At 38.2% G+C, this 12,826-nt stretch overlaps 1 protein-coding gene across 5 annotated transcripts in view; it reads right to left on the bottom strand.

The window, feature by feature from the left end:
• Nucleotides 1–12,826, bottom strand: part of PARD3B (par-3 family cell polarity regulator beta) — a 1,089,129-nt gene that overhangs the window by 455,125 nt on the left and 621,178 nt on the right. For all 5 annotated transcript variants that reach the window (XM_073019963.1, XM_073019966.1, XM_073019964.1 and 2 more), the window contains one exon: nt 1,938–2,108. In XM_073019963.1, the coding sequence (XP_072876064.1) occupies nt 1,938–2,108 (171 nt within the window). The remainder of the gene's footprint in view (nt 1–1,937; nt 2,109–12,826) is intronic.

The following is a 12,826-nucleotide window of genomic DNA, read 5'->3' as shown; positions in this document are numbered from 1 at the left end:
CAGTTCTTATTCTTGATCAATTTCCTGGTGATCTATACTAATATGACACTTCCGATGGCAGGCAACAAATGAGAGTTTCATACTTTCTTCTGATGGAATAATGCCAATCCACCCCAGAGTGTGAGAATTAAAATGAAAATACCTGCAGTAAAGGGGAATGCAAATAGTACAGTGTGCCAACTCAATGGGTCAAAATATATAATGCCTATCTGCTGCCACCTACTAACTCTTTTAGAACCATAGTTATTTCTTTTTTAACTTTTGCTATCTGCACAGGTATGTTATGCTATAGCAGTTTCTTCCAGACTCTTCTATTAGTTGAAGTATCTTTATTTAAAAAGTCTTAAGGGAGATCTGATACGCAGATGCACAGAAGGGATGACTCAGTCATTCACAGTTCATCCTTTCAACTCTCTCCAATAAATGGGTTCCGTGGAGTCCTGGGGCTCTAGAGTAAGAACCATCCTAAACCAGATGGGGCCAATTCTCTCAGGGCAGGAAGTAGCAGATAAGGGTGTTATAACTAGGTACATAAGTAAAGCCCATTAAACATTTATGGAACACTGTCACTTAAGCAGACACAAATGTTGAAAATAAGTTTATTATATTTAGTCTCCAGTAATTGGTCAATTTAAATGTATTTAACATCTATAAGCTTATATAAAGGAGAGTGTAAAAGGTACAGCTACTCCTTTCCAGTAGCTGATAATAGAACAAAGTAAGATAGAGCTTGTAACTTTAGCACTCAAGTTTACTCTCTGAGATGAAGTAGGTCTCAGATGTGACATTTTCATTCACTCAATATTTATTAAGCATCTACTACATGTGGGAAGCAAGGACACATTAAGGGATAAAACAGGCAACAATATCTGTCATCTATGAATACCGAGCACTCAATTATGTATGTACTTACACAGCCAGGAAATGGCAAATCTAGGATTGTAACCCAAGCAATTCGAAACTCCAGAGCTGAAGCTTTTAACTACAATGAGCCCACTACCATTAACTCCTGATTAACTTGATAAAGCTTTCATTTTTCAATTTTTAAGCTGAACTCTTTATTAACACTAGTATTTTATATTAGTTTTTTTAACAGATTTTTTTTTTTTAATTTTGTATATTATTGTATTACGCAAACACAATTTGGCCTTAGAGAATATCCTGATATGAGAAAATGTGTGATTTGTTGATGTTTTTCTTAACTTTTAGTACTATTAACTTTTTCTTCTTTCCTTTTTCTAAAATTATTTTATGAGCATTTAATAATTATTCTTCATATAAGAGAAAATAATGCTTTAGGTATTTTTACGTTTATATGTATAATGTTAGGAATATTATTATTAAAGCTATCATACACTTAGACTCCATGTGTAAGTGAAAATATTCTTGATATTTTAAAAAACTTACAAAAAATAATAAAAGATTTCAAAAAACAAGACTCCCATTTATTTAATCACATGAGCAAGCAGCTTGTTTAATAAATCAAATGTTAAATTAGTTAAGTCTCAGGTCTGTATTATTTATATGCAGATTATGGAAGAGAATACAGAGAGCTGATTGCATTATAATGATCTCCACATTAAACATTGTACACATGTGATTAGACACATTCTAAGGTATGGACACTGCTAGCATATCAACCAAAAAAGTATATAAAGATGTTTATGAACAAGTTCAGAATTCTTGGAATTTCTGGGGGAAAAAACTAGAAATCATAGACCTGTTACATCTGATAAATGACTTACTTTATATGTACATTTTTACACCTTTCTATTATACCTAAATTATACAACCACCTACTCCCCACATAAATCCATCAAAGCTCTTCTGGGGCATATTTTCTCTATACAAATCTAGCTGCCATACTAGGAATGGAAGTCTGCATATTCTGGTGGCAATTTGGGCAACTTGCTGAGGAGAATCAAGATTTGCATCACCTCCATTGGTCTCTCTGGCCTCCTCAAAATCACCAACTGGATCATCCCTCGGATGTTTCCCTCCATGGACATTGACCGCCTAAGTGTTTCCATAGCTTCGTGGTTGGATTTTCCCAAAAGAGATTCTCCATTAACTGCAATCAGCTGGTCATTCATTCGCAGACGACCATCCTAAGGCAGAAGAAAGAAAAACAGAATTCAACAGAGAAAAGTGTGGTGATGACATGTGGCATTTTGGGGAGAAGTTCAAGTTTAAAAACGAAAAAACAACAAAAAAAACCCCAGCTGTTAGTAGTGATTTATTTTCCATGGCAGAAAAAGGCTCTGGAGCTTATCAAATAGTCAAAAATACCAGCAATAATGAATTGTGTGAAAGTATTTTTTAGAAATCTTAGAGTCCTGAGCTGCAATAATGTAGACATTTGTATAATGCCTCTTACCTAAATCTTTGGCAAGCATGCTCATCTGACCTGATTCTGCCATTTGCTCTGGCAGAGACCGTGTTGTTGACTCAAGGGAAGGGGGTTTGGAAACCAAAGGAGGTGGTCACAACGAAAGGAGAATGTGCCTTTTCAGGCACAGACAGGCATCATGTATAAATGCTGTGTGCTTGACAGCAGTAATGTGTCTCCTGATATCATTGCCAGCTCTATTGAACAGTACTAAAAAGAACAACCACGTAATTTTATCTAACACAACCACAAAGTTGCTCATCTGCCAAAGAACACAGAGGTGTGTAGAAAAGGACCAATTTGCCCTGATATCTTCTGGTGGAAAAGTTTAACAAAAAGAATTGTCAAGGTTTTCTCGAAGAGGCTCTGATGAATGAGTACTTTCCACCAGCATCTTCAGGAAGAAATACCACTTACTACAAAGTAAAGAACCTCGGCATATGAATAGGCAGCCCAGACTGTGGTCTCATTCACTTTTGAGTGAATGAGACACTGACCATCTCCAGCCAGAAGTCCCTCATAAGCAGAGGCCTAGATTAGTGGCTGACACACTGGGATGCCTGCTCTGCCTAGAAAAGAACTTGAAGGGATCACAGTGCATTTCCCCAAGGCCGCCGGGGAGCAAAGACACATGAAATGCTGACAGTCAGACTCGGGGGACATGCTCTCTACCCATTCTACACTCAGGTAGAAAGTTCTTGCTATGAGGCACAGCTGTGATTAGGAATGTTATGCTGCTGCTGCTAATAAAGTTAACAGAAATAACCGTAGGTGTGTATAACAGTTTACCCTCACAGAGAATTCTTCCATAAATTACCCTAGTGATTCTCAGAGAACCTAAGAATTTAAGATTTTCAGAAACATTTTACAGAAAAGGAAACTGAGGCACAAAACGTAACTTGTTCCAGGCCACGAAAGCGAGTGAAAGGTTTCCATGAATCTTGACTCTTTAGTTCGTCCATGACAATTCCCTTTGTTTCTTATCTCTAGACTACAACTGTGCAACACTCAATTAGGGAAAGGAAAATACTACAGAGTTCTTGTGGTGAGAAGTATCTGGGATTTGTGGTCAAATTAACAGAATGAAATGTAAAAGAAAAAATCTTCCTAAGAAAGGAGATAGCCAGACACACACACTGAACAATAGAAACCAACCAGACAGCTTTGGGAGGGAAACTGTGCGGACAGGTCGTTAAATTTGGACTAATGCAGTAGCAGATGGCCTGAGGAAGTAAGTCCCTCTGCTGACAGTGGAGAAAAGGGAGGGCGGGGTGAGAGCTGCTGTTCCCCAGAGCCAATGCCCTCGTGAAGACACACTGCCCATGCCACCCGCTGGAGAGGGTGTTAGCCACGTGGGATTGCAGGGGCCGCCCACAGGAGGGCACACCCACTTGGGGAAGAAATGGAGATGGCAGGGTAATGGGATCAATAGACAAGGGCATCAAGTCAGAGATGTAAACCGTTTAAGTGGACTGCCTCCTCAGAGCTTAATGTCCCCTGCCTTCCTCTTGTTTTCCCATTTCACTTAACCTTTACCCTAATTTGAAGCGAGTCTGGAAATGAGATTTACAGGAAAGGCCAAACAAGAAAGAAATCTCTTCTATTATCCAATTTTGAGTGAGGCACAAAAAAGCATAAGGCTACATGAAATGGGATATGACAGGCCGGGTGCGGTGGCTCACACCTGTAATCCCAGCACTCTGGGAGGCCGAGGTGGGCGGATCCCCTGAAGTCAGGAGTTCGAGCTTGACCAACATGGAGAAACCCTGTCTCTACTTAAAATACAGAATTAGCCGGGCGTGGTGGTACATGCCTATAATCCCAGCTACTCAGGACGCTGAGGCAGGAGAATCGCTTGAACCGGGGAGGCCGAGGTTGTGGTGAGCCAAGATTAGGCCACTGTACTCCAACCTGGGCAACGAAAGTGAAACTCTGTCTCAAAAAAAAAGGCAGGGGGGGATACGACAAAAACACCCTGAATGGTTTCGGTATGTGAAGTGAAATACAACCGGAGAAATTATTCTGCTCTATTGTCATATAAGAAAGGAGCACTACTGGACTGAATCTTGTTACTAAAAATCATTTTCGGATGAATGGAGACTGGTGTGTGGTTTTTAAAGAGGAGGAGGAAGCAGAAGAGTTGAATCCAGTTCCTGGTCCTAGTCCTGTTAACAGGAAATGAGGTTAACAGGAAATGTTCAGATTTTGCAGTGTTTTGTCTTGGCAGGACACCTCATCTGCTTCGACAGGAAGAAACAAGATAAAGATGGAAGCTTTATGGCTACCTCTAGAAATGGAGGGAAGGAAATATGAGTGAGATCTCACCTGGTAATCTGTTGTGAACCTTTTCTGTGAAGTATGAGGCAAGGTCAGAGTGAAGAGGTAGACAACAGACAAGAAGATAGGAGAACATTTTTTTGGTAAAATACATTAATAGTTATTAAGCACAAACTTTCTTTTTTTTTTTTTTCCAGTTACATTCTAAATCTCAAGCATGCAGAATGACACTGAAATAGGGCATGTTTCCTGTAACCAAGTCCCAAACAAAAAGACAGTTCGGGTCACCTCAGAGCAGCTGAAATTTTTTTTCGAAGACATTCACATTCATCACAAGCATCACCAGAGAGTTGTGGGTGCAATAAAAATCCACACACTCTCATTGTCAGGCTTGGTTGGTCTGTTGTTATTGGTGTGTGCTTTTTCTTTATAAGATAAATGATGTGTAATTTCATTAATGGTGATGCCAGTAAGCACCATGTTGTCCTAACATTTAGAATATAATCACAGAATTTAGAGCTGGAAGGGTCCTTAGAGGTCATCTTGTCCAACCTCTTCAGTTTACAGATGAATAATGTGATGCCCAGAGAGGATGAGAAACCATTTATCGAACACCTATTAGGATAAGGCACTTCCACAGATATCAGACTTGTTCAGCTAGTTAAGGTCAGAGTTGGAACAGAATAGCCCAAGTTCTGAATTCCACAGCATCCCTATTCACCAAACTATTCCATATTCTACATAGATGACGATGACTAGACCCTAAAGGGGTAATGCTTCAAGAAAAAAAAGACTTTCAGAACCAGAGAGGACAATATGCCACCAGATGTCTCCTGGAAGGGAAGACAATATAAAATCCAGACACACAACAGAAGACATGGAGACAGGAAACGGTGCAGGGGCATGGCAGAGCAACCCAGAGGAGAGAAAACAAAGCCTGTCTGCCTACTTAGCTAGACATCCATACATGCATGTCTATGTCTAGTCTTGACCTAAAATGAAGTTGATTCAATGAGGAACTCATTATTCAAAAACTCATCAAATCTCCCTCAAAATTGTGTATGTCCCATTTGCTTTGGAATAATTTTGACAAAGAAAATTAGCTTTTTATGGTTTTTAAAATTAATTTTATATTCTAGTAAATATTTAGGTATGAGAATATTAACTTTCAATTGACTTTATGTAAATGAATTCAAATATTCAAGGATGTTACTTGGTAATTCTAGGATATTTATTTCATCTAGGTCATGCTTGCAATATTCTCTCTCTCACCCCTTTTTCTTCCTATATTACTCCCATCAGACTCCTAAGCAAAAAGACTTCAATTATGTTCCCCGCTTCTGGCATCCCCCCATAACCAACTCCATCCTCAAGCTAGAAAGGAGTAAAGGAAATTCCCAAAGGGAAGGAAAATATATTAAAAAGAATCAGGAGAACAGAGTAAAGACACAATGGAACTTCTTCAGTGCAGTTCAGAACAAAAAAACCTGGTACGAGGTTAGGTCTTCTCCATGTCCTGGCATGGTTTCAATCTCATCAGCTTTAGCTGGTCCTATCACAGTAGGATGCACAGAGGACCAGGAGACAAGACCTTTGAGTATGACATCTCCCTTTTACTGAACACCTAATATAGGCTAGTCCTGGTGCACATCTTTTGCATGTATTTGCCCATTCATTTCTTACAGCAACCCTGTGCTATAAATGCTACTCTCTGCTATTTAGGAGATGTAAAGATGAAGGTCCAGAGAAATTAAGTGACTTGTCAAAGGGTATGGTCATAGCCAGGTCTCCTCATCTCTAAGGTTAATGACATGAATCCTTTATGATACGTTGCTTCTAAATTCAGACTTCTAGAGATGATTAAAGGCACTATATTAATGACAAAGAGTCTCTACTCTGTGCATCATGCTAAACCCTTTACATGTAGCAGACAATTTACTCCTTACGGAAACCCTGGATATTTGAGATTGCTGCCCCCATTTTATAAAAGAAGAAATTGCAGTCAGAGAGTTTAAATGAATTGTTACAAGTCATGTTTCCAAAAGCAGATGTGAACTTAGGTCTGGGTCACTCTGCAGCCCATGTTTTCAAACAATCTGCTAGTGATTCTTAGTCTTTACGGGCTCTTAGACTCCTTGGAGAATCTAATAAAAGCTACAGATCCTCGTTTTTAAAAAACAAATATTTACGCCAGGGTCTTTCCACAATTGTGCATTTGAGCCAGGTCATTCTCTGGAGTGAGGGGTCGTTGCGTATGCTGTAGGCTACTCCATGTGTCCTCTAAAGCATATTTATGATTTCTGGGTGGTCCAATGACCTTGTGGTACATTCACTGGTGCCTGGGTACTTTCTCTGCGATGATTACTGGCAATGTTGTGTGGCTTAATCCACCTGGCTTGGCAAATTTTTTGTTAAACCCTCCCCCCAACTGCCCTGTTACCTCTAAAATTCTAATGAATACAGAGGAAAAGTAAGAAAGCCAAAGCAAAGGAATGAACTAGCCACTGAAGAATATGAGAGAAGCATGAGAAAGTGGGCTGGCTTTCCCAGCGGTAGCTGGCTGGGGCCCAAGGCCAGTCCACATTAGTCCAGGGTGTTGAGAGGATTAATCATGACCAGATGTTGGCTTCTGCCTCCACACGCTTCTAATGGGGACCTTGGTATGGCCTCCTGGGATATTAACAACACCAAGGTCCCAAACCCCAAAGCTTGACTTCAGGTTGCAGAGCAGATGTTTCCCTGGAGTAGGGTGGGACCCCAGGCAAGATGGCACCTGATTGAGGGAGAGAATTATCCTCAACAAATCCTCTCAGGGCCTTCCAATCACTCTATGACAACATCTGTCTACTGTATTTTTTGAAAAAACAAATCAAACCCCCCAAAAAACCCAAAACCCTAAACTAAGAAAAGAACCTTGTATTCCAGATTGAAATCATTTACCTTCATTTAAAAACAATTGCAAAGGAAGGGCAAGAATGAATCAACATTTTTAAAGTACAGTTGTTAAAACAAAAAAGTTAGTATATGTTTCACATCATTTCAGCTTATATGAAGAGATCCATTCTTCCCAAATAAGACCTCTATTTTCCAGGGACAACAGACTGTAATCTGGTGTACACACTTTGGTGACTTTGCCCATATTCTTTCTTCTGCCCAAAATGCCCTTTGCATTCCTGCTCACTTCTTCAAAATCTACTTACTCCTCACCCCAAGCAAACCTCAGCAATTGCCTCCCTTTCATAGTTTTCTCCTCAGACAGAATTAAATGCTCCATCATCCCAACACCCACGATACTTTTCACATTTGCCTATGATAGCTCCTATCATATTAGTGTTGTTTATATATTTAATGTACTGTGTTACTACCTTTCTAGATTATAGAATGGGTAATTTTAAGTATGCTGTGTCTAGTCCATTATATACTGCTGCCTAACTCACTCTAAGTGTTCAAGAAGTGCTTGCTAAATTAAGTCAGTCAGGTGCTTTGGTCCTGGTGTTAAGTTGTTAAGTTTCATCTACAAAATTGTAACTATGAGAGATTCACAAACCTAAGCTGTCTTGAATACACCAGGGCATATTCAGAGAACCTTTAGAATTCTAAAAAAAAAAAAAAAAAATGCTTGATTACTTTCTGTATACTGGTCCTATCTCTACTTGCTCAGATATTGTAAAATTTAAATTTATGTAATTCTGTTATTGTCTTAAGAACCTCACTCCATTTCTATGTAGCAAACCAATGAAGTTCCAGCAGAAAATCACTTGTGGGCATATGAAGCTTTTTTTTTTTTTTTTTTTTTTTTTTTTTTTTGAGACAGAGCTCTCACTCTTGTTGCCCAGGCTGGAGTGCAGTGGTGTGATCTCTGCTCATTGCAACCTCTGCCTCCCTGGTTCAAGCAATTCTCCTACCTCAGCCTCTTGAGTAGATGGGATTACAGGAGCACACCACCACGCCTGGCTAGTTTTTGTATTTTCAGTAGAGACGGGGTTTCACCATGTTGGTCAGGATTATTGCAATAAGCCTGACTATATGAATTAACATATGCATAAACCATTCTAAAATAATGCTTTCAAAATGTATTATAAATCTTTTCATTTTAAAATCATTCTGGAAAAATACGGGGCATAAACAGATATACTGCAACTTATGGCCTTTACTACAGCCATATTGAATCTTATAATTTCTTCTGCAAGAAAGTTTGAGAAGTACTGACTTCAAACCATCAAAATATTCTCTGGTGTACTATATAACAATAACGTTCTGTACTTGTTTTATACTTTATTCTTTCCTGTCATTCAGTTTCCTCCCCATCCTTTCCTATATCCTTCCTGATTTTCTGCTCTTAATTTACTTTGGTCCAGAAAACCAGATTAAAAAGAAGTTTGTTAAAGCATGTATGTTATATGTGAATTAAGAATTATTTGCATGAATGCCTAATCAGGTTAGAATTTTGGGAGCCATTTCAACATACTTATCTTATTGATTTACTTCTTGGTGGTGTTTTTTTATGCACTTACACTTGTTTATACTGAGGTTGCTTAAAACCAATCACTATAAAAATGGGTACAAACCAGAAAGCTAGAACAAAAACATGCATGTATATGTATGCAGAGTTCATACTGTGGTCAGAGTTTTGTTTGAGCATTCCGGTTTGTGTCCATTTTTCTAGTGACTGGTCTTGTGTGTGTGTGTTTGTGTGTGTGTGTACACATATATATGGCCTATAGGTACCCATAATGAAGACGAATATAGCTTTTCAGGGGAAAGTTATTATTTTCAGAGCCAAAGCATCATTAGCATGCTATATCAACTTTTGTAGATTATAATTTCCTTTTTCATTAGGACTATCAACTCTTAAATTTTTTTCAAGCCCACTGAGACAATCACGGAGTCCAAAATACACATCAAAATGTTGTAGCATTCCAAAATTTTATTCAGTATAGTATATATGTAAATTTATTTCCTGTTTGCATTTCCATTCACAAAATAAAAATGCAAAAGTGATAGAGATCTGCAAGGAAAAACAATGATAGAGGCTGGAATTATGGGATTTTTTTAAAAAAAGAGATGGGGCCTCACTCTTTTTTTGTTGCCCAGGCTAGAGCACAGTGACTATTCACAGGCACGATTACACTGCACTACAGTCTGGAACTCCTGAGCTCAAGTGATCCTCCTGCTTAGCTGAAAATACAGGAGCCCATTACTGTGCCAGCTATTTTGAGATTTTAAAAGTAATGTTATATTACATTTTAATAAAGTAATTATTACTGTAGAAAATTCATAAATAATAAGCCTGATTATATGAATTAATATATGCTAACATTTTCAGTTTTTTTTAAAAATAGAAAATTAGCTAAAAATGTATTTTTCCTATACTTAAATTAATAACTTCCTTTTTAAAGGTCAAATTCTTATTGGGTATGTAGTGATTATGAATTTATGTATATTTCCAGGCAAAGTTCCTGCTTTTAATGTCCTTAAAATGTATCACATCTTTGTGGTTAGAAATAAAATGTGAGTGTTTGGCTTCTTACATTTGAGGATTTTCAATGGCACTTTTAAAATTATCTGGTCCTTTTGCCAGAGGAAAACCTTAGAAGTCACTAACTACCAGTAAGGATCCTCAATGCTCTCCCACCAGCAGAAAACATTATAAATTTCAAGAAAAATGGCCAGTTGAAGAAATCATTTAACATGAGTGTTCCTTAAAAAGCTGTCCCTTTTATCTTCCTTTGAATTCATTAATTATAGATGTATCACATGATTTACAGATACCGGCAGAGATGGGGGTGGAAATCAGTCACACTGGGAGTGCCTACTGGAGTTAAGCAGTTTGGATGCCGTTCAATGTCCCATGTGACACTGAGACATGGAGATTCAGGATCAAGCGCCATGTTCCTGGAGAGTCTAGAACTGTGCATTTTTTCTCCAAAAATTTAGAGTTTAGTCATTTAAAAATATCAGGATTGTGTGTATTAGTCCAAATTCTTTCTTTTACCCATTACTAAATAGTGCAGATTATGAAATCCTGCATCCTTCAGAAGGAGCATCCCGAATTTCCTCAGCACACAGGAATCAAATTACTTCAATTATGTCTATTTCATATTCTGAGTGCATACATTTACAATTAGCCATGTCAGGCATTTTTCTTTCACTTAATTTCATCATCATCAAGTAGCATTTATTAAGCACAAACCTGGCTAATTAATTTTTTAGAGAATAACTGATAGTCTTAAATATATTCTATTTAACAGCCCGTAAACAATCTACCCGATATATGATATTTTTCCTTTAGCAAAAATTGCCTTTAAATGTGAATTTTTACCTTATTATTTCAAAGTTTCAATAGGACACATACCACTCCCAAAGTCAGCATATTGAAATCAAAAACACCATTCAGAACTGGTACAACAGACTTTGTGGGACTTTTACTCTCACTGCAGTGTGTTACTACAAAATCTTACCTAACTTAAAAAACAAAACAAAACAAAAAAAACACCCACTCTTCTAGTTATGTATACCTTTTTTTTTTTTTTTTTTTTTGAGATGGAGTCTTGCTCTGTCACCCAGGCTGGACTGCAGTGGCCGGATCTCAGCTCACTGCAAGCTCCGCCGCCGGGGTTTACGCCATTCTCCTGCCTCAGCCTCCCGAGTACCTGGGACTACAGGCGCCTGCCACCTCGCCCTGCTAGTTTTTTGTATTTTTTAGTAGAGACAGGGTTTCACTGTGTTAGCCAGGATGGTCTTGATTTCCTGACCTTGTGATCCGCCCGTCTCGGCCTCCCAAAGTGCTGGGATTACAGGCTTGAGCCACCGCGCCCGGCCGTATACATTTTTAAAGTAATTCTTTAGGGTAGCAAAACAAACAACTTAAGGAAGTATAATCAATAGATGTAAAACTGCATTTTTACTAAAAAATTTCAGTTAATATGGTACATGAAAAGCAAAGAAAAACCACTGATCTGAAAATGAATTTAAAATGTTCAGCAAATGAACATAAAAATATCTAACATCTTCAGACTGATCACTGACACTTTATCTGTGCTTTCCTGGATAAAATAAAAGCAAATTTTGATGTGGATTTAGGGAAAGGGCAAATTTTTCTCAAGGTATTTTTTTCTAACTGCAACGAAGACGATACTTCTTTTTACTTAACAGCAACACTACCACCACATTCACTTTAAATTCCAACCACAAAAGCAAAATTTTAGAAAATCATTCTCATGGACGTCACAACTTCATTCTGCTCATAATTCTTTCAGAAGCAGTTGACATATATGCTTGTATTTAGTATATTTTAGTTCTAGAAGCAATTACACTGTATGTCAGGGGCAAAGCCCAGGAATAAAGACAGAAACTAAATGAAACCACAAATGTGTAATGCATGCTAGTGCTTAAGCATATTGGCATTAATGATCTAAAAAGTAATATTTGCTGTTATGGTCAATGGCCACATAGAACACTAAGAGGCACAGCTACAGGTGACGCTTCAGAGGGGTCCATGAAGAGCTCCGTATGGCACATCAGCCTGTAATCAAAAGTGGTGCAGCCTGATGCATGGAGACAAGAGTTTCTGGGCTTTATTTCTTAATGTACAGACTTGAAGTTAAATATCAAGTTGAGATTAAGCATTTGGATAATTGTGAGCAGGGTAGAATTATTGTTCTGTTGGTTTTTAGAATGAGACAGGGACTCACTTTCAAGAGGGCGTCCTAGAGTAGCTGGCTGCTCTTGTTTCCAAATAGAGAGTTACATCCTCTATTAGAAATAACTCAAACAAGACATGACATGATAGAAAGCAGCAGACTGAGAGTTAAGGAAAACAAAACAAAACAAAACAAAACAAAACAAAACAAAGCAAGGCCCTCAATTAGAGTCAAGTTATTCAGGGGTTTTACATCTGGCAAGAAGTAGCCTATCTTTGTTTATACCAACGGAGGCCCCCAGGAGAATCCAGCACACAGAATGCACAGGAAGAATTTGGTCATACCTTTCAAAGTAGTTTAGTTTTCAAAAAATCCACCTAACCTAAAGGGAAAAACACCATGAGAACTAATTAGTGGTATGAAGGGCCAGGAGGAAAAGACTGCGCTCTGGTTGAAAGATTACTTCGTTGATTCTGGGTAAAAACCTAGGGCCAAATGCTGAGACAAAGATGCTCCC

The sequence above is a fragment of the Chlorocebus sabaeus genome, chromosome 10, assembly GCF_047675955.1.
Source record: "Chlorocebus sabaeus isolate Y175 chromosome 10, mChlSab1.0.hap1, whole genome shotgun sequence".
Classification (NCBI taxonomy): Eukaryota; Metazoa; Chordata; class Mammalia; order Primates; family Cercopithecidae; genus Chlorocebus; species Chlorocebus sabaeus.
Note: the sequence above shows the minus strand (reverse complement) of the source record. Positions and strands in the feature narration are given on the sequence as shown.